This window comes from Sminthopsis crassicaudata, chromosome 3, assembly GCF_048593235.1.
Source record: "Sminthopsis crassicaudata isolate SCR6 chromosome 3, ASM4859323v1, whole genome shotgun sequence".
Taxonomy (NCBI): domain Eukaryota; kingdom Metazoa; phylum Chordata; class Mammalia; order Dasyuromorphia; family Dasyuridae; genus Sminthopsis; species Sminthopsis crassicaudata.
The window spans coordinates 98,679,400-98,705,247 of record NC_133619.1 but is presented as its reverse complement, the minus strand read 5'-3'; the positions used below and the strand labels follow the sequence as shown (position 1 = coordinate 98,705,247).

General features: G+C 35.0%; 1 protein-coding gene across 2 annotated transcripts in view; it reads left to right on the top strand.

Annotated features, from left to right (window-relative positions):
• The window catches only part of DIAPH3 (diaphanous related formin 3), a 424,016-nt gene extending 412,732 nt beyond the window's left edge, over positions 1-11,284 (top strand). The window contains exon 28 of one of the 2 annotated variants that reach the window (XM_074299215.1): positions 10,193-11,284. In XM_074299215.1, the coding sequence (XP_074155316.1) occupies positions 10,193-10,455 (263 nt within the window). In that variant the 3' untranslated portion in view covers positions 10,456-11,284. The remainder of the gene's footprint in view (positions 1-10,192) is intronic. The other variant, XM_074299214.1, reaches the window with a different exon arrangement.
• The last annotated feature ends 14,564 nt before the right edge of the window (positions 11,285-25,848 follow it).

Here is a 25,848-nt window from a genome sequence, read left to right as displayed (position 1 = left end):
ATGATAAGCATTTTTATATCTTAAAAGAAAATAGCATTTATTCTCATGGTATTTCATTTAGATCCTCAGAATCTCTTTATATTTAGGCAGAGTTGTCTGTTTTATTCCTTTACAGAAAGGAAATTAAGAATAGCAGTGAGTTCTTTGCCCATCTATGCTGAAAATGCCAATGAATGTTTATAATAGAAGCAATCCTAGATAAAACATACTTCTACCAAGATAACATTCAAAGTTTCTTAGAATCAAAGAAAGGGAAAAAAAATACTGAGTTTAATTATATGTAAAACAATGGATAAAACCTTTAATCCTTAGAATGCTTTAAATAATTTCTTGTATTTCCTTTGAATATTTATTTTGATGAGGTTTTAGAAGAGATAAAGTGATTATCAATCATTAATATGCATTTATTAAGTGCCAATTATGTGGCAGGTTTTAGTCTATTTACTGGGATTACATAAACAAAAATAAAACAGTCCCTTCCCTTAAGGAGATAATGTGAACATATATAACAATATGTAACAATAAATGCAAGATAATTGGGTGATAGAGGGAATGTGATTACTCCCACACACCTCTACATAGCTTTAAGGACTAGGATCATGTTATCTCACATTGTAGGAGTGGTCAGGAAGAAACAGATCTCCTCTTCTTCCTTCTGCCTCTTCTACATTGAGTCCTTTGTGTACAGATGTTGGTGCACCTCTATTTCAAGGATGCTTAAATTGTTCCAGGCTCTCTACTAGCTTCTTTTGTTTTGATTTGTTTTGTCTTGGTGCAGATATATGATATCACTGGTATGGAGTTCCCTCTACCAAAGCAGATGGGTCACCAATCTCTAGTGTTAACTAGAGTTGTCTGGGAAACTGAAAAGTTAAGTACACAACTAGTAGGTGCCTGAGGCAGGGCCTAGAACTTAACCTTCCCGATTTCCTTGCTGGCTTTCTAATACCCAGACCAAGTAGGCTCTCCAAACTTAAATTTTGACAGGGGCACAGGCCACTAGCCTCCATTTCTATTAGATACACTTATTCCACAAGGAGATACTTTTCATAGGTATTGTTTGATTGGAGGGGAGCATTTAAGCATATTCCAAATGGAGGAAAGAAGAATAATTGAGATTTTTTTCCACATCCAACTTGATGTATAAAAAGTGACTTTTATGGGCCTAATTGGTCTCTTATCATTAGCTCCTCTAAAACAAAAATTCTTTCTTTGTAACTGGCAAAGGGAAAATTAAAAATAACTAGCACTCTTATACAAGCTCACTTCATCTAAAAATTTGCTTGTTCTCTCTTGCCTCCAATTTTCTAATATCAGCCTCTTTATGTTCTTATCAGCCAGAGAAGTACTTCTTTTTTTCTGAGTGAATCAACCTCTTTCATTCAAAATTTATTAAGATTAATCGTTAATTTAATTAACCCCACCAGGGTCCATTTTCACTCCTTCATGTCTTCTGTAATGTACTATGTTGTCAAAATTATAGAAATAGAGTATTAGAATAAAGTTGGACATCCAGTCTAACCACATCATTTATAAATGAAGCTATCAAGACCCAAAGAAATTAAATCACTTCATTTGTATGTATGTTTCTTTCTTTGTAAGTATTTCTAATTCTTTTATCTATGTGTTTATCCTGCTTTCTGCACTAAAATCAGGGGGTCTCCAAACTTTTTTATACAGGAAAAAGTCTTTGAACACATGACTCTATTACATGTATATTTACAATTTATCTACATGTACCACCATATTAATAATTATGGTAGTGAATTTATTTATGCAAACTGCAAAAAAAATTAGAAAATTTTAAAGAAAAATGTAAAATAATATTCTCAAGTCAATAGGAAGCACTGGAGTTTACTGAGCAATATATGCTTATGAAAATCACTATAACTACGTAAAGGGGCATGTGTATGTGTGTGTGTGTGTGTGTGTGTGTGTGTGTGTGTGTGTGTGTGTGCATGCACATGAGTATATGTGTGTTGAAGAATGACAGAAACTTGAAGGAAATGAACCAAATAAGAGTCTAAACAACCTGTACTGGAATATTGGCCATGTGAGTAGAAAGGAGATCAGTGCTGGAGATGTTACAGAGGTAGAAATGAGAAATTAGATGTGTTGAGTGAGAGAGGAGAAATCAAACATAGCACCTGGGTTGCCAAATTGAATGACTACAAAAATAATTGAGTCTTCAATAGGATAGGATCATTTCGGGGGAAAGATAATGAATTCTTTTTTGAATATGATGAATTTAAGTTGCTTTTAGTGGTGTAATTGAGAGCAATTTTGGCACCAAATGGTGGGATTTAGGAAGGCAGTTCCTAACCAAATGATGACATTAATGTTCAGTCACCAAATATTGGGGTTTAGTCATGTGATGAATTAACAAGGGCCATTCTCTCTGGCAAAAGGTAGGTTTATTTAGAAGAGGTAATAGACAAAATGAAGAGAAACTGGGAATGGTAAATTTGAAATAGAGTTGGGAAAGCAGCTAACAAGGAAAGGGATTTTAATAATTAGCAATGGAAAAGATAAATTCCCTAATGGAACTCACAATTAACCAGGAGAAGGAATAAACAATGAAGTGGGAGTATGTTCTTAACTGACAGGCTAGAGGAGTTTTAGCGCCCTAAAAAGAGTTAGTTATCTATAAGAAGAAACACACCATGAGGTGTGATGAGGGATGAAAGGAGAGACATCAGGGAGCATGGGGGAGATGTGACAGAAAAGACACCAGGAGACTGAGTGCTGTTGTAGGGCTTAAGCCAAATGGGTTCAGCAAAGATAGTGTGGGCCATGAACAGATTTATAGAGGAAATTTAATATCAGGGTTTTGACATAAGTGACTGAACATAGAAGGTGGAGAGGCAGAGAATGGTGTAAGATTGGCCTGATCCCCATCAGTGCCCTCCCCTACTTGCTTCAAGGAGTAATTTTATCAGTACTTCAGGATTTCTCTGTTAACCCTACCAGGTTACTCAGAATCTCATCACTAGGACATCAAGTTTGTGATGTCCAAAATGCAGTTGGTAATATGGGATTGACACTCAGGATAGAAGAGGGTTGGTTATATAGATCTAAGAGTCAACATAGAGATGAAAATTAATCCTGAGGAGCTAAAGAAGTACAAAATGAGAAAGTATATAGAGAAGGGAGGAGGACCCTGAACAAAGCTTTTGGATACACCCACTGTTAAGGTAGGAAAAGAACCTAGAGAGAAAAATCAAAACATTTCAAAGATGAGAGTATACAGGAAGAGAGCGTGGTCAACAGGATAAAATGCTACAGAGAGGTCAAGAAAGACATGAACTGAGAAAAGACCATCAGTTTTGGCAATGAAAAGGGTATTTGTAACTTTGAAGAGAGCAGTTTGTTTTGAGTGAGGAGTAAACTATAACAATAAAATTGAGAATCTGTGACATTGAAAACAGGTCCTCTTGACAAAAATAAAGAAGCTTCCAAGAAATAGCTAACTTTTGGGGAAAAGATAATGTACTTATAACCCATCCTGGCTTGCTCATTCTGTATATCTCACGCTCACCACAAAATGAAAAATAAGAGGTAGCAAAGACTTACTTATCAGTCAGTCACAGCCTCAGAATACACAACCTTCTGCTATGGTGATTGAAAAACTAGATACGGGAACACTGGGGGAAGGGGAGAGATTTTGGTTACAAAGCTATTCTGATGTCTGAGTTGTGTTAGTTGGGTTGGTACCAGGAACCATATGAGAGATCTGCAATAGGATTAAGATTAGCATTAATTTTTTCTTTCCATTTTAGTTTCATATACAATGATGTATATACCACAGGCATTCAGCAAATATCTGCTATCCAATTCATCCTATTCTGAAAAATACTTAAGAAAATTTAACAGGGTTAATCTTGTGGTTGATAAGGAAGAATTTTACACCGAAACTCTCCTTTTATGTATTTCATTAATCAACTTTATTTGGAACATTATCCAACTGTGAGAACTGTTGAAATGTAGTTTATAAAAATGTTAGACTCAAAATAGAATGACTATTCATAAATTATGTATAATAAAGTTAAATTCTATATTAGGGAGACTACATTCTAAGGTGCAGGTGTTTACAAAATATGTTCATAGAACATTAGGTTCAGGTAATTCCAGGAATTCACTATAGGAAATCATCCAAAATAGTTATTGGGGCCATTTAATTTGTATCAGCTTCAGGCAGCTACTGATCTAAGACCAGTAGTCCTGAAGTTAAACAAACAAAAGATCAACATTACCCTTTGAAAACTACTAAACTGGTGGTCTAAAATGCCAGCTTAGAAGTCAAAGGATGACTTTTGATATGTGTTATGACATTGGGCAAATTATTTCCTCTTAGTTCTGTTTCTATAGCTAGTTTTATATATTCTTTATATAATATTAGGAAAATTAAGTGTTTCGGTCAATAATTTTGAACTATAAATATGTTACTTAAACTCAACAGTGTTACATTATTTAGAACATTTCTTTGTGAAATTATTTATAAATTTCTTTTAAGATACCTTTCAGAGATAGTGTCTTTATTGTACCACCGATTTATTCTATGGCATTCTAGGCAAGTCACTTAGCCTTTTTTGCTTTCCCATTTCTATCTGTAAAATAATGGTTGCAATGATTTAAAGTATAGTAAATGCTTCTAAGTAAAGGTGCTATATAAACCTTTAGTATTAATATAAGCCTTTATTGTTAATAAAAATGGCACTTCACCTCTTAACTGATGCTGTTAGCAGAAAATCATAGCAGTCAAAGCATCTAAATAACATTTCAGGAAAGGTAACACCTTCCATAGGAAGAGTTTCAGATGATATTTGAGTTGGGGGGGCAGGGGGGGTGGGACAGGGATAAAGGCAGGGGAGAACTATCTTGCTATAGCCTTTATTCATTCAAATATACATTTAACATTTGGTCTTCTATCCCATGTTATCAATTCTGATTAACTTTGCTTTCCCCCAAAAATTGTTTTTTAAGAGTTAATCTTCACACACATATACCTTAAAATACTAATTTGTGTTTATAACAGTCTAAAATGATGAGACTCTTTAGACTTCTCATTAAAATTAAATTATAACAAAATTAATCCTGTAGCACCCCATTTTCTGAAATATTCCTAACCCTTACTCATGATTGGGAAGAAAGTGACTTCCATATTCAAAGATACTCTGGATTTGTGAGCCACCATAGCTAGTAGACACAGATAATTCAAAGCAAAGGCTTTAACTAAGCTGGAATAATAAGCATAGGTAGTAAACAATCCTCTCTAAATTCTAAATATGAGATGTGATTGCAATCTCTCTGTCTCTGTCTGTCTCTGTCTGTCTCTGTCTCTTTCTTTCTCTTTCTCTCTCTCTGTCTCCCTGTTGCTGTCTGTCTCTCTTTGTCTCTCTCAACTAGACTAGACATCCTTGGAAAGAATGCATATAAGTTCAGCACATATTTGTAATAAAGCATATGCAATGGGACTAGGTGGCCAATGCAACTTATATCTCCAATATCTCAGGGGTCAATATTGATTCCTGCATAAATTGGATTTAAGTGAGGCAGAGTTGCATGAAGTCACCAGTCTCATTCCCTTCCAGAACCACCACTATTCAGTGGCAGGATTGATGTTTGTAATCTCTTCAATTCCCCTCACTTCCTGGATCAAGGAACCAAATGATGAGGTTCAGGACAGGGTAGGGATCCTGACAGAAAAGTAAAAGTCTAGCAGAAGAGTCCTGGCAGAAATATAAACAAGGGGTATAGAGAAATCCTGGCAGAAAGATAAAGAGGAGTTAACCCTGAGAAGAGAATATCTTCTCAGCAGGTAGAGGGTCCTTGAAAGCAGCTATGCCAAGGAGAGGTCCCTTGGCCTGGCATGTTCCTGCTTTTTAGGTCCTCTGCAGAGAAATGAACCCTAATGTCGCTCTTTTAAAAGAGATTTGAGACTGAAGTTTCAATTGAATGAGATTACTCCCCTCAGGCCTAGATTTCCAGTAGAATGGGACCATTTACTGAGAATTGTCCTGAGCCAATCTTTGGAATTGATAGAAATTTAGATCTCCAGTTAAATGAGATTATTTAAGTTTGATCTAAGTAGGAGTGGTCCTGGACTCAATTAGTCCCACCAAGATAACAGAATGAAACCATTTTGATTCCCTGAGGCAGGCCTCCCCCATGAGGGCCTCTCCCTTTCAAGGAGAGCCTCTCAAGCTTCTACCCCAAAGTCAGGACAGTTTCAGGGCTCTGCCCTATCAGGATGACTGGTGATGACTCAAGATGCAGTGGATGACCTTGGTGTCGTCAATGTCTAACCAAGCTCCAAGCTCTCCACAACACCTGCTTCACCTGCCTTCATGGCTACTTGTTCAATTTGTTCTCTTCTGCCCATTCCACCAGGAGAAGTCTTTACATGCCCCCCCCCCCTCCAACTCACCAAAACATCGGAGACCCTTGGTTATCCTCAACCTGGTTTAGCCTGCCTGTCTGAATGGTTTACTAGGGTGTGGCCACTGTGGATGCCACAGCTTCTTGGAGCTACAAGTGTGAGTTAGGTGGATCAGATGGACACCAAAGGTGGAAAGCAACCTTTACCCCACAGGTGCTAATTTTCCTTCAACACACCTTACACCTCGGGTTCAACATAATAATAGTAATAACAATTATAACTAGAATTCACACAGCACTTTAAGATTGACAAATATTCTCTCATTTTATCTTCACAACAACTTTGGAAAGTATTTGTTTTTATAGCCCCATTTTAAAGATAAAGAAACTGAAGCTAAGACTTTAAGTGGCTTCCCTAAGGTCATACAACTAGTAAAAGTCTTAGGCTTAGATTTCTACTCAGGTTTTGCTGACTCCAGATCCAGCATAATTATTTATTATGGCACCTAACTGTTTAATATTATTTCCCTCCTCCAAGTGTTTCATGTTACTCCCTCTTGAGTATAGTGAGTCTCTACTCCTGAGAACTTAATTCTGAAATGCTTATTCTCTCTTAGAGCCTTGGTAAGCTGTCTTCTGTTCTGTCAGAGGTCAAACTACTTGAAACTACTTGTCGCAGATTTTATGGGTGTATCTCTCTCCTGCCTATCAGAATTTCTTACTAGGTTAGAAGTTAATTGTATAATTGTCATGGCTGATAAGGAAGAAAAGAAAAAATTCCCTCCTGACCTTGCTGACCTTTGGTAGAAATGTAGGATTCACACTCCACAGACCTACTACCTTGTTCTAATATCATGGAAAACCTACATTTTTTTAAGGGCATTAGGGTATGGCCATTCTGTGACCAGCCAATGTCACTCTTTCTTTCTAATCCATTATGTACATCTTTTCATATTCTATAAAGGGTTATGATGACAGGTCACGGACATGTTTTTGCACTCATTTTGATATATTGACACCTAATTGCTTTTGTTATTTGCCCCCCTTTTTTTTTTTTTTTTTTTTTTTGTATGATTTGTCAGTTGAGCTAGAAGGGGATAAATCAATTCCATTTTCTTCCTACCCCTTCCCATAGAGAATTATCCTCCCCAAGAAAGAAACATACTTAAGGAATCTACTGAACTCTAGCATGTCTAATCTCATGAGTTATGTGGTTTTTCTGTTAAATATATTTTGAAAAAAAGATTTAGGAAAACATAAGATTTTGCTAATTATAAAAATAGTATTCTTGTAAGAGCCCTGGTCAAAATGAGCATTCAGTATGTGAATCCAGGCAGCTTGATTTTAAAAGAGATTAAATTAAAGCATGTGTAATGGTTGTCATCACATTTTAATAGAGGTTATTAACTTCTTATTTCTTTATGTACAGGCAACTCTGAGTTTTTCCTTGCTAACAATGACAGATAGGAATGATAATTAAGATATCTGATCATTACAAATTATGCAGACATTATTTTAGCCAGGATCTTTAACCTCATCTTCCCCATCTAACATTTTACCAGAGACTCCAAATAGCAGAGTTAACTTGTTAAACTTTGTCCAGAGGTGTGGTAGATAGAGAAGTATCTTTAAAGCCAGGAAGATCTGAGTTCACTTCTGACACATTAAATGTCAGTGGGCTTACACCTCTAAGTAATCTATGCATTTCAAGCAACTCCCTAAGACTCTAAAATATAAAGATGGTACCAACTTATATTGGTACAGTGAGTTTCTTCACCTTGGAATTTTCTGTAGCAAAAAAAAATAGCAGATCCAGTGCCTGTCTTCCTGCATATCTATGATGGTATTACCAACAAAAATTTGATCAGCATTCAGCAAATAGCATCAAGGTGACTAAACAGTCTAGAGTTAATTATAGGATCATAGGATTTTGAAATTGGAAATGCCCTGAAAGATCAACTCTTCAATACCTTTATTTTAGGTTTGAGAAAACTGGCCTAGAGAGGTTAAGTTATTTTTGCCCAAGGTCATAGTTATAGTAAGTAGCAAAGCTAGGATTAACCTAGGTCTTCTGACTCCTAATCCTGTACTTTCTCCCCTATACCATATACTTTGTTTATGTTAAATTATGCATATATTTTATTTGGTCTTGTAAACCTAAACATCTTGGTTATGGGAAGAGTCACGATTATTATCTATATTATTGCTTTTGAACCAAGAGAACATTGTATGCAATAACAGCAACATTGTGTGATGACCAACTATGATAGACATGCAAGTATGATAGACTTTTAGCCTTTCTCAGCAATACAATCCACGAACAATTCCAAAAGACTTGTGATAGAAAATGCCATCACATCCAAAGAAAAAATTGTGAAGACTAAATGCAGATCGAAGCATATTATTTTCACTTTTTTAATGTTTTTTTGTTTTTTCTCCCCATTTGTTCTGATTCTTCTTTCACAACAGGACTAATATGGAAATATGTTTAATAAGATTGTACATGTATGGTGTGCATCAGATTGCTTGCTGTCTTGTGGAAGGGGAAGGGAAAGAAAAATTTGGGGCTCAAAATCTTTAAAAAATGAATGTTGAAAACTATCTTTACATGTAATTGGAAAAAAATAAAATACTATTAATTATATTTTTGCTTTTACAAACATAGTTTATACAACTGCCCTAAGCGAAAATTACTGCTGTATTAGATTTTAATTTTTGGGTAACAATTGTCCATCTGATATAGAAGAAGATAGGAAAAGGGTATTTATTTTCTTCCAACAGTTAAAAGGTGATCATACTTCTGAAATTCATTGAGATTGTCCAAGAAAGTGTGTAAAATACTCATCCATCACTAGGCGCCCCTGGTCAGGAAATGACAGTGCAGTAAATATCTTCAGCAGCCACCTTTTAATGTACAAGCTGTTTTCAGTTGGAATTTTCAGCACTCACATAAAACACACTGTCATGAGTGACTGCCTGTGCTCCAAAGTCATTATTATTGGGATAATGGAACATCTTTCACCGAATAACCAAAAAACTTTAAATGTCATGTCAAGTTTGTTGAAGCCATTTTCAAACCCCGTTCAAGGTTACATGAATATTGAGTGTTCCTCTTTTTTTTTTTTTTTTTTTTTTTTTTTTTTTAAGTTTCAAATCTAAGAGAAGAATCACTCATAAGACTATAAAATTTAAGTCATTTAATTTTGAGGAGGGTGGTAATATGTTTAGTACTCTTTGGAAAAGCCAATAACTGTTCATCATTAGATACTATAACAGATTCCTAATGATGGTGGGATAAGTCAAGATCATTCTCACTTACTAATAATTTATCAAAAAGGAAAGAAAATAGATTTTCTTTCACAATTAAATAGTGACAAAAAAATTGTTAATTATGCTTTCAGATTTTAACACTATATTTGCCTTATCTGTTATCTGTCAAAGGAATCCAGAAGACTTTAGTTAAATTTTCAACTTTGATTTTGTGTGCAAAACAGCATTGATTTTATGTTTTGTTTTGTTTTTTTGTTTTAACTATTACTAAAACAAATACTATGGGGGAAAAATAATTCTAGTAAAGTGGTTTTCCTTTTTAGATATAGGTACATCTTAAGTAAATGGATTGTAAAAAAGAACAAGATCTTTTTTTTTTTTTCTGTTACAAGCATCCATCTTTTACCTTTATCTATTTATGGTACTTAATCAATGAGAAGAACAGGTTTGAGACTGTTTTTGAACTTTTTTTTTTTTTTTGCACAGTCCTTAATAATTCTTTCCTAAATTGTAAGTTTTATGTTGTTTTCCTCCTAAATTATAGAGAACCAGAAGAAGCAATTGGTGGAAGGCTCCCATTCCCATCACAAACTCAGTCACAACTCAACCAGGACTCCTGTTGTCAAGGAACTTAATTATAATCAAGACACTCATTCATCCACTGTGAGGATCAAGGATTTGGGAAAGAAGGAGACCTGTAACATAGGAGGCACCAAAGAAAAGGAAATGGAGCTTCCTGGCTCTGTTTCTAAAACTGAATCACTTCCTGAAGTGGAGGCCCTACTAGCAAGACTTCGAGCTTTATAAATTCAGTTGATAAAAACAATTAAGCAAACTTTAATGCCATACTATGCTTGGCTGCTACACTTTTAAAAATGCATTACTTTTGTATAACTGGCATTATGTAGCTATGCATTTCAAAGTAAATCACAATTTTATCTAAAATTCATACTTGCAATGCTTTTGCTGTATGTTTTGAGACCCTGTGCAAAACTTTAATATGCTTAATGCTTTTTTTTTTTTACAATCCATTCTACTATAGTTGGAAAGAGAGACTGAATTATATATAACTCTTGCTGTACACATGCATGTATGTCTGTATTTATATGTGTCTAAATTATTTCTGTAGTTATGTAGTTACTACATTCATTGTAACATCAGAAATCTGAAACAGACATGTAAAATGACTACTAGACACATTATATAATCATTGCTGAATTCAGATTGATTAGGTTCTTCTAAACAGTAAAGCATATTAAGCCCATTTCAAATATATAATGTATGAAGAATGTATGACTTAACTTGTACACAGTGCAGATGCATTTATATAAAATGAATATATCTTATATCAGTTTTTGCTGCTGAATTTCTATATATGTTCTGGAAAACTTTTTTTAGCTTTTAATCATGGCTGTGGTGCAAAATTTTTGTAGTTTCCCAACTGCATTTTTATTTTTTTTTTTGGACGTCAAGAGCCAACAATATTGCAGATTTTATAAACTATACAATCACCAATAACTTTTACAGGCAGGCTTTAATAAGTAATTTTCTTTTTTAAAAAATATATTATATAAAAATAGAGGCATTGCTGCTGTGAATTTCTCATCAGAAAATAAACTTCTTGCACTAAAAGAAAAAAAGTTGCTTTGTGTGGTTTCTCCTTTAAACTTATGATGCACTATGAGTTAATTTGGGCATAGGTTGTTGCTATTTATATATTGTGCATTATAAAATACACTATTAGATCTTTTGCCTTTATAAGAAGTTATATAGACCCAATCTTGGACCGGTACTTTTCTTTTTATTAGTTGCCTCCTTTCTGTTCCAAGTTAATAAAGTTAATTAATTAGAACTGTGAAACAGGACATTTTATAGATATTGGGGAACAGAGTGTTTTCATAGCCTTTATGGGAATAAATTGTTCCCCTTGTATGCATTGCTGAAATGTGCATTTTGCCCTCTAGTTACAGTTCCCATTTTCCTGACAACAAATAAAACAAATTAAAAAAAAGGTAAAAGACATTTACACATTTAAACAGACAACAGGCCCTAACAGCAAAGCAGGATTGTTTTGTTTAGAAATGCATATACAGAAGAGAGTTGAAGGTTATCTATTCCTAAAATGAATTTGAGAAGATTTCTTTTAGATTGTATGTTAAGGGGGGGAAAAAAAAGAAAAGAAACTTACATTTATTTGGGTTGTTTTTTTTTATTAATTTTATAATTATATACATATATATATATATATTATATATGTATGTATTTTTTTTTGACAGTACATATGCATGGGTAACATTTATTTGTTAAAGTGCACAATACCATTATGCCAATTTGTGAATGGCAACAGGTCCTAATGTAATGCCGGAGAAACTGAGGCAAGATAGAGATTAGAGAGTTTTTAATATTTTATTTGAAAGGGAGAGATTGTGCTGGGGGCATGCTGCCACCAGGGCTGATGTCCAAAGCATCCAGCAGCTAATGTGAGTTCTCAGTGACAAATGTACACACACGTGGCTCAGCTACTGGGTAGACGGAGGCAGTGGCCAAGTCAGAGCACAGAGCACTGAGAGCTGGAAAAGACTATCAATCCAGTTTTGACAGAGGCAAGGGGGAGGGGGAGGGCGGAGGAGAGGGAGGCACCTGACATTCTGATAAGTAGGGAAGGGCTGGGGTCATGATGTCTAAAACAGAAGGTCTTTCTCCTTATCTGGATCATCATGATTAGGAGGGAGGGGTAATGTTGCAGGATTGAGCAGAACTATTAGGAACTGAGGCAAAATAATTCAGGGAAACCTAAGAAGGACAATTTAGGGAAACTGAGTCAGGACAATAGAAGGGAACTATGGCACAACAATAATTGCCTGGGAAATATTTGGGCCTTGGAAAGCCCAAAGTAAACAGAAAACAAAGAACTTTTCCAGAGGACTCAAGCAAGAAAGTAAACAAATCAAAAGGACTAAGAAGAGAGCAGAGATGATCAAGACATCTACAAACCATGGTAAGTTTAAGGACCAAATAAGCATTCTTTAACCAGAAGATCCCCTGGAAGTGAACTTGCTTACTGAGGCAGGCAGATGAGCAAGCAAAGGACCCAGGTAAAGGATGTAGTATGCCATCTCACCCGTATGTACCTTTGTTCTCCTCTCATCCTAGTAAGATTTTTGAGTGAAGATGACTTAACAGAACTGGAAGAAATGACAACTTAACACAGCCTCTTGAGTGAATGAATGCAGGAGTAGAGGGACGGACAGAATTCCAAGACACAGGTACCTTTTCTTGCCAAATGCCCCTTAATAGAAAGAGAAAATGACAGTTAAAACACATACATGCGAGCGTAAACACACACACATGTACATTCGCATACATGTGTATAACTGTATGTGATAACATTATTGTATCCAACTGCAAATTACAATTAAAGTGATTTTTACCTTTATTTCTTGGGGGGGGGAAAGCATGAGTACAGTTTCATGATCCTGAGCAAAATACATTTGTTCATCTGAATTAATGAGTAAACAATATCTGATAGAATTTAGTACACTTGAAAGAATATGTTTATTCCAGATGGACTCAAGACTAATCCTGAATCAAGACTAAATTACACCTTTTCTTTCTTCTCACTCTTTTTTCTATGTAAGGAAGAAAATTCTGTCAAGAAAAAAACTGGATGACTATGCTGCCATTGAACTGTCATTGAACAAAGTCCTACTCTCAAACATTTAAACTTATTTAAACAAAAAGAGAAAGAGAGCCCAATTATTTTGTTATGGATATTTTGCAATGGATATTTTGGAAAATTTGAGTAAGACACACCAAAACAATTATTCTGTCTATTTGGGTATTTTTCAATACTTACTGAACTTTCCTAATAAAAGACCAAATTTTATATAGTAATTCTATATAGTAGCCAAAACTCAAAATTGTTGCAATTGCCATCTGTTACATGAACATTTGTGAAAGATTCAAACGTGGTTGTTTAGCTATAAAGATACACATATCAGCTATACTTCTTCAGTGACTCTTATTTTGGAGAACTATAATCCAATTAACAGCTAAGTTGCCTAGTTAGAAACTTTACCATTTTAGGCTACAACACATTTTATTCTGTATTTCATCCCTAATTAAACACTTCCTCAATCCACAAGCCTGAGATGTTTAGACCCAAGACCACATTTTTATGGTTATTTCTATGACAACCTATTTGGATTGGCTATATGAATTCTGAAAAATGATGTTTCCTCATAGATAAAATGCTAATTGGGTTGATAAAGAAAAGGTATTCATTTCCTGTTTCCTTCATATTAATTATGAGAAGCAGTTTGAATAGATGTAGCTGGCAAAGCTTTGGCTTTATTTTTTTTTTTTTTAGCAAATCACTCTGTGTTAGCTGTTGTATTCCCTTGCCAGTCATGAATGCTCTTAAAACCTGTTGGTGGGCCAAATAGTTAAATCATTTTGCCCCAAGGACTTCTGTTTAACAAAGCATACAGTGAAGTTGCCAAGAAGCCATAGGGAACCAACTAGAATTCAGAATTTTCTTAAAATTTCTCCAAAAAATGGATATGTGCTTCTTTTTAATTAATTTTCCCTATAAAACTCTCTGCCCTAAAACATATAAATGTTAATATTTTAAGGATTAGGAACAGTCCTCATGGGGAACAGGAATGGTAGGGAGACTATAATATAGTGCTCATTTATTAGCTAATTTTAACTAAATATCATTTTGTTTTAGTCATATATGTTTGAATCACTGAAAAACAAACAAACCAATAAACAACAAAAACAGATTCTTGTTTTATCCAGGAAAACTTAAAATGGAGAAACTCTTGAATTCTACTCATTTTTCAAAATCCTAATCAGTTCTCCAAAATGATTAGAAATCTGGGTGACAATCTCTTTGCTATATCATATCTTTATAGATATAGTTTGTAGATTTTCTAGCGATTCTGAAGTCCAGTTTTTTAAAAAGCCATTTTAATGATGAAGTTGGAATTATTATCCCTAGCTCAAGGATTGCAGTTTGTATTTTACTATACTTACTTTGAAAAGTCTTAATGTACTATTAATTAATTGTATTATGCTATTAACTCCTTTGTTTTGAAAGGCAACTTTTAAAGGTAGAGAATTTTCTATTTTCTCTTGGCATTTTTATATCTTGTCATATTTTGACTGTATGTTCAATATCTAAACATTTCCAAATGATATCACATTTGTTTCAAAATATTATTTATTTCTCCTTTTCATTCTTTGTCTACAGGGACCCGAAATTCATGATAAAAATAATGAAGGAAGGAATCCAACTAATCATTAGGCTTCTATTTAAAAGTTTTCCTGACTGTGACTTACTGAAAACCAAACCAGAGGCTAATGATTGGTAACTCCTACAAGTGCCTGCAGCCAGCAGCATCTCTGTCCTTCAGCACCTGTATTCACTGGATGTGCAGGTTCCTTCTCACTCAGGGCCACCTCTCTGTAGCACAGCTGGGCCTGAAATTACTTATCAGCAGAGATAACTTCCCAAACTCAGATCACCTATTCCTCTCCTGTCCAGGAGATGAAAGTTCTGTGGTTGGGGCTGAGACTGAATCCAGCTAGCCCAAGAGCTCTGTAATTGCTATTTCTGAGGTGCTAGCCTAGAGGTATTTAAATTCATACTGATTAAACCCAAGTCGTGGGGTCTTTCTTTGGGTCTTCTCTGGTTATCCCCCAAGTCTTATTTGTTTTTCATCAGTCTAATGTTCACCCTAAGGAACAATTTCATTTTTTTGTGGTGGAAATCTGGAAAGCTTGGAATTTTCTGACCTACTCTGCCATCTTCCCAGAATCCTTCTCATTGTCCTCTTTTTTTTTTTTTAATCAAATTCTGAAGCTATTGTACCTCATGGTTAATTGGTTGATTGATAATTAGCTGTTTTTCTATAAACACAAGAGCTCCCAACAAATACCCAGATTCCACTACAATATAGTTTTTGAAAACAGTTAAGCAAATCCTATCAAACAGCACAATTGTAACAGAATATATAGCATTATCATCAGCAGATAGAGCCATTTGAATCTACCATCAGAGAATAAGAAATAAGAAACTCAAGACCAATTGCTTCTTAGATTAAAGAGAAAATTTCTTCTTACCAACCCATTTTTCCCTAACATATTAGTTTAGCTCAATTATATCTAGGAATAAGCTATAGAAGACTAAATTCATATGACTTAATATTTTCTGTCTTTGTGGGAAGTTAAAAGAATAATTATCAATAAAATATCACTGTTTTGTTTTATCCTCTGTCTGGGTAAACTCCAGTGATTTTAGAAAAGAGAAAGAGAATCTCCTTTGTGCCCTCTGTGTATGTGACCACAATTCCCTTCTCTGTTGTTCTTGAATAATCAAATAAATACAAATCACTCATGCTTCAGCTAATCATACTTTTGTCTTAATATTAATAAGTAGAAATAAGTGACCAGAAGTGTAAAATATAGACTCTCCCCATGAAAGAGAGAGTAAAGAATGAGTAAGAAACAAAGGGAAGAGAGGTTTCATCATCATCATTATTCATGGCAAACACAGACAATTACAGTCTTTACTTCATTATCTCTGTGTGGTTTCTCTAGTTGTTTAACCCCAATCCCAGTCTCTGTGACAGCAGTGGTGACAGCCACAGCAGTAACCAGTGCCCTGATATTCAGGATACTATCCATCTCTCTTACAATCACAGTGCAACACAAACCAAACTCTCTAAAGCACATTGCTCACTTCTTGCTCCTCATAAGATTTTTGCTTTATCTCTTTCAGAAAGAGAAGAGTGGATGCATCCTTTCCCAAATCTTCACAGCCATGGATAAGAATATATTGATAATTTTTATCTCATCCTATCAATAGCTATTCCAGTTACTCCCTGGATATAAGGATAGGAGACACATAAAAATATTGAAAAAGACCTAGAGAAAGATCTCTAGCATTATCACACAAATGAGGTCCTGGATTCCTGGAAGTCTCTTGCTGTTTGGGACTGTTCAACTCATTTCTCTTTCTTATCTGCTTCCTCCATTGCTAATGCTGTTATCAAAATAGGATCACCAATGATGCTACCCAAAAGTTGCTGGAGAGAAAGGAAAATTTCATTTTTTGTCTTTTTGTCCTTAGTTCCTAGCACAGTGCCAAGGATATAAGAGCCATTATGTTAAAAGAACACGGGCAAACATTTAAGACTCAGACTACCTCCTACTAAGAACTCCTATCCTAATATCTTACACCCTACATCACCACCTTCAATTCAAATTAATTCAATTCAAACATTATTTATTAGGCATTTATTATATGCATCTAATATCTGTTAAATGCTGAGTAATAATGTTAGGTGCTTTCCTATGGAAGCTCTACCCCCATTGATTTATATGGATAGTTCTGGGAGAAAATTCAAAGGAGATGCTTAATTTCCAATGACTAGAATTTCCATTTGAACTTAGAATAATCCAGTATGCTTACTTTTGAAAGATGGCACAAATTTTTTTTTAGATTTTTTTAATGCTTTAATTACTTAGTAGGTGCCTGAAACCTGGAAAGATTTTGGTTACCCACATAAACATTTTAAAAAGAAGGGGTTTAGCTGGTATTCCTAGATCTTTCCTCCTTTTGATTTGCAAGAGAAATCAAAGCATTTTGTGGTTGCTGAAAAGACTACAAATGGTAGGATTCCCATGACATCAAGGGGTTTCTCTAGCAACCCTACATACATACACACACACACACACACACACACACACACACACACAGAAGGTACCTTTGAGAAATTAAGGAAGACATTACAAAATATTTCTACCCTTGTCTCAGTGAAGCCTGGTAGTGACCAGCAGTGACTGTGGGACCAACAGAGTAATGACAAATGGTGGACCATGAGGTCATGAGGACCACTCAGCAATCACTTCCTTCCTCCTTTTCTCTCTCTCTCTCTCTCTCTCTCTCTCTCTCTCTCTCTCTCTCTCTCTCTCTCTCTCTCTCTCTGTCTTTCTCTGTCTCATCTCTCTCTCTGTTTCTCTGTCTCTCTGTCTGTCTCTCTGTCTCTGTCTTTTCCTCTCCCTCTCCTTTTCTCTCTCTCTCTCTCTCTCTCTCTCTCTCTCTCTCTCTCTCTCTCTCTCTCTCTCTCTTTCTCTCTTTCTCTTTCTTTCATCAATTTGTTGATTGCATAAGCAGTGACTGATACCATTTGATGATGGCCTGACCAAAGCGTGGAAGTCCAATTTGACTGTGGTAATTACTATTATGGGATGTTTGGCAAGGACAAGAATTAAGGCACCCTTATGACTCCCAGGGGAATCCAGTGATATTTCTTATATGATCTCACACATCATTCTGTCTTGACTGACCTTAGTTGTATCACCTTCTTGAATTATAGCCTGTATCCTTTGCCATCTACTTTCCCCTGCCCCTCTAACATAAAGGATATTTGACCTGAAGATACCAAATCAGTGCTTTGGGTTTATTTTTTTTAATCTTTATAAGAAAGTGGGTTAAGATGACCTGTAAGTCACTCCATATGCTCTAAGCATCACATTTTACTGCTTCCCTTGGATTAAATGTTATATCTCACTTTGTGAGATGAACACAGAAGGGCCACCAGAGATTAAATGGCTATACCAGGGAGTATCCTTTCCTTACTCCCTAATAACTTCCAGCGTCATGTGATGCTGCAAGAAATCATGTGGATTCACTACTTTTCTTTGCTAAATACCACTCACTTTTCAAGGACTTAACTCATTTTAACTAGTGGTCAAAGAGGAAATTTTCTCCTAAGAACTTTCTCAAGTTATGACCTAGAAAGAGATGTTGCCTTGTAAAAACCTCTCTAATTCTCTCTAGAGACACTTAATAGCTGCTGAATGGGAAAGCAAGGTAAAACAAGGGATGCTTACATAAGAGCAGAAATGATTCAAAGGCATTCTGAAGTCATGTAACATGGAAGGTAGCAAGAACACATGGAAAAAGTTGGTGTAATAAGATGCCTTGTTTGAGAATATGGTCTCATTTGACTATTGCCTCCCCTTCCTTTGGAGCACAAAGTCTTACAAAAGCAAATGTTGAAAGCTATCTTCACATGTATTTGAAAAATTAAATACTATTGAAAATTGAAAAAAAAATATCAGTGATAATAGTATTATCTTTCTCAGCAAATATTCTTGGAAACTTAAAGCCTTTTAGTCCAAATTCTTCATTTTAAAGATATGGAAATTGAGACCCAAGACATTTAACTGGCTTGTCCAAGGTCATATAGGATATAATTACCAGAAACCAGATTCAAACCCAACTCTTTTGGCTTCTGACCATTTCTATACTTCTGTAGCCCTTAAGGATTCTAGTCTTGCTTTTCTTTCCACTGTCCTGGAAGAGGGTGTCTGAGGATCATGGGGTGAGATTTATGGAAAGTAAAAGCCTATGGTAATTTGAACAAGGTCTCCTTGTTCTTTTTTTGGTACTTGGGAGAAATAAAAGAAAATTTTACTCCTTTATCAGCTCCTAAATTGGTTGGGAGTGCTGACTTAAATACAAGACTACTACCTGACTGGCTTTATATCATGATTGAATCATGACTAAAGTCACTACAAATCCCATTTAGTCACTGAAATTCATTTAGAGATGGAGAAAGGATAGTATTACTGATCCCTTAGGACATTTTTGGGCAGACTAGGAATTGGTAAGAGCAATCAAACAGGGGAAAAGCTCTCCCTACTGCATTCACCCCCATCTGGTACCACAATGATGAGCTATGACACAGAAAGAACTGTGCTTCAGAGCAATCATCCCTCCAATGGTAGTATGGCACCTGTTAACTGAAAAAAGTAAAAGAAGCCATACCTGAAAAAGCAATGTTCAGAATTTCAGGAGACACCTGTGGAAAATGACTGTCACCACCTTCAAGGAGTTGTGAAGAACTGCAAGAGCAGCCATGGCAGGAGCAATGAAGAAACTATGGGTGATGACATTTGCTAGACCCCACTCTATTGGGACCGACGCCCTGGGGAGAGAGTAGCTCACTGGGCAGTATCTATTTTCCAAGACCTCTTTTATGAGTTCTGTTTTTTAACCTATTAATAAAACTTTTTTTTTTTTTTTTTTTTTTAAAGAGCCCGAAAGACAAGTTCAAATCTGGTTTCAGACACTTAGGAGTCTTGGAGAAATCACTTCACCACACTTCCTTATCTGTAAAAATTAGGCTTAAAATAGCATGTACCTTCCAGAGTTATTGTTGAGGATCAAATGTCATAATACCTGTACAAGTAGTAATAATAATTGTAGTTTTTATTGTTGTAGTTATTTTTAAGGCTGTATATTTGCTAGTGGAATTGGCATAAACAATGAACTTCCTAGATTTTTTGAGTGGAGCCTAAAAGCCATGTAGTTGAAAAAAATTGTCCAATATACCCTTTCTATCATAGGAAGGCCTTTAACATAAAAGCTACGTTTCAAAATATTTCATTATCTTGTACATAATGTACTTAGGCTTCCTTAACTCTTTTTTGTAGACATGATTAACTTGGTTTATTATTTTTTTCTTTCATTCATTCAACCTATTTAGCAAAAAACTAAAATGAAATCTCTTTTAAAATAAAATACTTTTATTTCCATTTTTGTTTTTATAAGTATGATATGAAAAATAGATATGGGTATGGGCAAGAAGAAGGGTTTAATCAACTGCTTTATATCATCAGTCTGAGAAACAGCACATTTTATCCTGAATGCAGTCAGGCACTCAAGGACTGAGAATTGTATTTTCTAGTTTTTTACAATCATAATTTTCGCTGTGCAGTTTCATTATTTTTTCTTCCATGAGTTTTTAGAACTTCAGACATTCCTCAATTCAGCTAGAAATACAATCCTTCTCCCCAAAACCCAACCAAATATGAGAAAATAGTTTTTAAAAAATGTTTTCAGATTACTTATAGCTTAGCATCTTTCTTACTAGAGAAACTAGAATTAAAATGTATAGGAAAAGTTCCATATAAATAGGTCTAAGTATACATATCTTCTGCCATATTTGGACAAAAAGAAAACCCAACAGTAAAAACAGATACCACTGCATTTGTAAAGGAATTTGTTGTCCTAAGAGACTGGTCAACTTTTCACACAATACCCTCTAGGAATACTTCAGCCTACACAGATGAACAACTTGTCAAACTACCCCAGTGTTTTGAAGACTCATGAGATTACTATAAATATATTAGGTATAAGAAATGAGATTTTCCCCAAAATTTCACAGAAGAATAACAATATTCATCATTTTTTGTCTAAAGGAAAAAATAAGTCTCTCCTCTCCTCAGTTTCTGTTTTTCTTTCTCTGTTGACACTGAATTGGGGAGGGTAAATGGTGAGACACAAATAAAGGTTATAATAAACCTTGTTTTTCATAAAACAAATAGCTAAATTTTCATATCTATAAGTTAGACTACTTATTTAACGAGTATCAAGAGTTCATTTCAACAAAATTCAAAACCTAAGAAGCTTTATCAGATCATAACAGGTAGATGCACATTTTAAATCATATATTTTTAGACATTTCTGAACTGTATCAATTGCCATTTGACTGAGATCTAATTTATATTCCCATTGTATTATGGTAAAAGATTTGTTGAATCCCCACTGGGCCTGGCATAAATATCCTTGAAAGCCCTTTCAACCCCTTGACCTTCCTCCTTTTCTTAGATTTAGCAAATAGAAATGCCAAAGAGGAATTAAAAGAAGAGTCTATATTTTGAGAAAAAATAAAGATATCAAGAAATAGCTAATGTATCTGAATGCAAAGAAGTGTATTTTCTGTATGGCACCTCTTTTTTGTTGTCCTCTCTCTTCAAATATTTGGAATTGGCCAGTGGGAGAAATATTACTTCATACAAATGACTTAGGGAAGTAGCATGTTTTAATGTAGAGGTGTCAAACATGTAGCCTTCAAAAGCAGCTCACAACTCTTCCAAATGAGACATGAATAAGATTAAAATATAATTTGGAAATATGTAACAAAGTAAAATAAAATTCAGATAATAGTATTTTTAAAGCTATGTCATAATGCAATCCAAAGGGAACCTTAAAAAGAGATTAGTGATCCCATTTTTACTTGAGTATGACACCACTGTTTAGATGTTTTGGTTTAGTTTATAGAAGCTAGTGTTCAAGTAAGGAAGACAAGAACGTTCTTATGTATACCAGTCAGATGTCCATTAGCAAGTCATTTAATCTCTCAATGCTATAGAAAACCATCCAAAATGATAAACTGTAGAATAGTTGTATGAGAGAATGGCATTTCCACATTTATGTGGATAAATTCACAATTACAAACCAAAAAAATTTAGGATCATAGACTTTTTAGAGATGAAAGGAGATTACATTTACCTTTAGAAAGGCCCTTCTTACCATCTATCATTTAGGATCAAAGATTTCAAGCTGGAAGGGTCCTTATAGGTCACTTAGTTCAACCTTCTCATTTTACAGACCAGAAAACTTAATTTTTAAAGTTGAAATAATTTGTCCAAAGTCACATGACTGTTAGGGAGAGAACCAGTTCATACAACTTTTATCTTTTGCTAAGCTTTACTTTTGTAAAAAGTTATTAGATGCATGAACTAATCATAAATGTTTGGATGACAACTCTAAATATAAATCTAAAGAACTATGGGTCCATGGGTCACTTTAATGGTTCTGAGAAGGAAACCTCATTGAGCTGGTGATACATTACTCTCTCTATAACACAAAAACTCAAACATTTTTATTAAACCTAGTGAATTTTTTGTTTTGTTTTGTTTTGAAAAAAGTTATGTGAGTTTTTCTGAATCCAACTATAAGTTCTTCCTTAAATTATTGTTTCAACTTCATAAACATAAAGGAAAATCATTAAATTAGCTAATATTAACAATTTTAAATAACTGCTTGCTCTGAAATAACTACCTTAAAGAAATTCCAAGCTGAACATCTGGCATTCAATTAATTATGATGAAAATAACTTAATTTTTGTTATCTTTTTTTATATTTCATCCTATTTTTTTATTTTTTATATTTCATCCTCTTTGATATAGGTCTGATTTTATATCTCCAGAGACGTATTTATTTTAGAGAAATGTCAGGTTTCATTTTTAGTTTTTACCTTCAGTAGTGTAGAGACCATCAGATCAGCCATATTACTGGAATATACATTCTTTTTTTATTATAGCTTTTTATTGACAAAACATATGCATGGTTAATTTTTCAACATTGACCCTTGCAAAAACTTCTGTTTCAACTTTTCCCCTCCTTCCCTCTGTCCCCTCCCCTAGCTGACAGATAGTCCCATACATGTTAAATATGAATATGTGTTAAATACAATATATGTATACATATTTATACAGTTGTCTTGCTACGGAAGAAAAACTGGATTTAGAAAGAAGGTAAAAATAACCCGGGAAGAAAAACAAAATGCAAGCAAACAATAACAGAAAGAGTGGAAATGCTATGTTGTGGTCCACACTCATTTCCCAGTGTTCTTTCACTGGTGTATCTGGTTCTGTTCATTACTGATCCATTGAAACTGATTTGGATCCTCTCATTGTTGAAGAGAGCCACATCCATCAGAATTATCGTCATATAGTATTGTTGTTGCAGTGTATAATGATCTCCTGATTCTGCTCATTTCACTCAGCATCAGTTCATTTAAGTCTCTCCAAGACTCTCTGTATTCATCCTGCTGATCATTTCTTACACAACATTAATATGGAATATGCATTCTTGAAAGCTGACGGGAATAAATAAAATTCAAATAAAAAATCACTTAGTCTAGTTCTTCAGAAAGTATTTCTCTACCCTGATTTATGCATGTTTTCCTCACATACATGGGTTGGCTTTTTTTCTCTCATAGTCAAGATTACATTGGGTAACTTCTTAGAAACAATGATTTTCAAATAACTTCACAAATGAGTTGATCAACTAATTCATGCTACCTCCATTTTATACCCCAACAAAGCATGAAACGTTTATGTGATCTCACCAAAGGTAAATATGCCACATAGAAATTACCAAAGCAGAGCAGGTCTCTTTCATCAAAACATGCTTATGTCACTAGGTCTGATATGAGAACAAAATGTATTCTACAAGGGCAGTGTGCTTCTTGTTTCTAAATGCATGTTGTACTAGACAGCAAAGAACTACAAAAGACTTTGAAAAGAAGGCACCTGGGAAGCTGACTTGATTAATGTGCTGCTTGATTATGCTTCTGGGACCCCAAAATGCACCCAATGCAGAATGAAACACCCAGGGAAAAAAATAAAAAAGACGGTAGACTCATCTGACAACTTTAAAGGTCACGAATGAAATGATGGGGAGGTGATTGGAGGTTGGGAGGGCTGCAGGTGTCTCATGCATTCAAAATGTGTATCTGAATGCTCCAGCAGTGAGGAACTTATTGGGCTGTCAATTAACAGAATGTTTAAACCAAATTAGAGAGGGATACTAAAATATAAGCAGACAGAAGCTAAATGCTCAGAATACCCTTGCCACTAAGGGGCCTCAACCAGGTCATCTGAAAGTCTGGCATTCTCAGCTGTTAGCTCCAGGGGGTTCTAACATTTGATTCCTTGCCAAGCGGGTAAATCTGATGGGATTTTTTTTTTTACTGCTAGAGCTGGAGAGCTCCAGCTTCTCTTTGTCTTTACAGGATATGCTTAGGACTCCTGGCTTTGTTGGTTCCTAATCTATTAGCAAAGACAGCGTAAGAAAAGAAACCAAAATTAATCCTCCATATCAAAAAAGATGAAGGGGAATAGTCAGGCTGACTATAGGAAGCTTTGGGGCAAGTGGGCAAATCTTTCTGTGTTTTTAGTTTGCTGATCTTAATCCTCTAGTCATCTCCCAACCTTTTATGAAGATTATAGGATTTTGGAACTCCAGAAGACCTTAGAGAGTATTTAGTTTGCTCGTTTAAAGACATACATTTTATTCATTCCTTTGTTTTTGTATTATCAAAGATATGCCTTTCCTCCATCCTCACTCACGCTGAACCTTGTAGTGAAGACTTGGAAAAGAGAATTTACACACTTTCCTGGTCTTATAATATATGTAATATTTTGTTGAAATTCCCTACCTTTATTTCAAAAAGGGGATAGTTCATTATCTTTTCTTGCTGCACTGTAATGCACTATAATCATTTGGCATTTGGATTCCTTTTAGTGTTCTCTTCATTTACATTATTGTAATGCCTGATAAATGAGGATGTCTGATAAAAGATCTACAGATCTGGTCTTGGAATAGAGTCCCAACTTTGACATATACTGGACAACTCTCCCTTCCATGGACTACTCTTTGCTGTCTAGTCTTCGTTTGCATTGAAATAGTAATTTCCTCATCCAACTTATTATAGATGAACTCATATCTAGTTTAAAAAAAATATTTGCTAACCCCTTTATTTTATAGGTGAGGAAAGTGAAATAGAACTCCATCTTCACAATTTCAACCCTGCTTCTTTAACTGACTTCTAACCATATTTAACTGGATACTTCTTTAAGCCTTCAAATTCAAAAGTGTTAAAGAAATCATATTGTCCTTCCCAAACCAGCTTCTTTAACTTCACTGTTATTAATGACACCATGATCCTAGTTGTACAAACTGAAAGCTTCAGAGTTTTCCTTCTCTCTAATTCTGTTGCATCTAATGTTGCTGAGTCCTGTTGGTTCCTACTATACATCTCATTCCCTTCTCTCCATTCTCATTGCCACCACTCCTGAACTATTATAATACTTTTTCACCTGGCTTTCCCATTTCCTGTTAGGATTATTACTAGGTGCTAAGTTGATTGTCTGATACATAACAATTCTCTAGCTCAGAGTTCACACCTCTAAAGGAGTTTGCTCCTTAGTTCTGTAAGGAGTTCCCACAAGCCCATTTTCTGGGAGGATATAAGAAGCCAACATTGAGTAGAGAGTTAGAGTCTGGATTGAGTCAAGATTTCATTCCCAAGTCTGTCTTCGTGTTGGCTGGAGGCTTTGGATTCAGAGGGAGCTGGAGGACTTTAACTCCTGGCTGCATTTTGGAATTATTGAACTGGAACTAAAGCCAAGGCTGCCTGCAGAGGCCCCCCAAGAAATCTGCCCCCAAGAGAACAATTGCAATTTAGAGACAACAGAACATTACAATTTCCCATCTCTCTCTTCTTCAATCTGTCTTTTAAACATTGCCAAAACACATATCAGTCTATT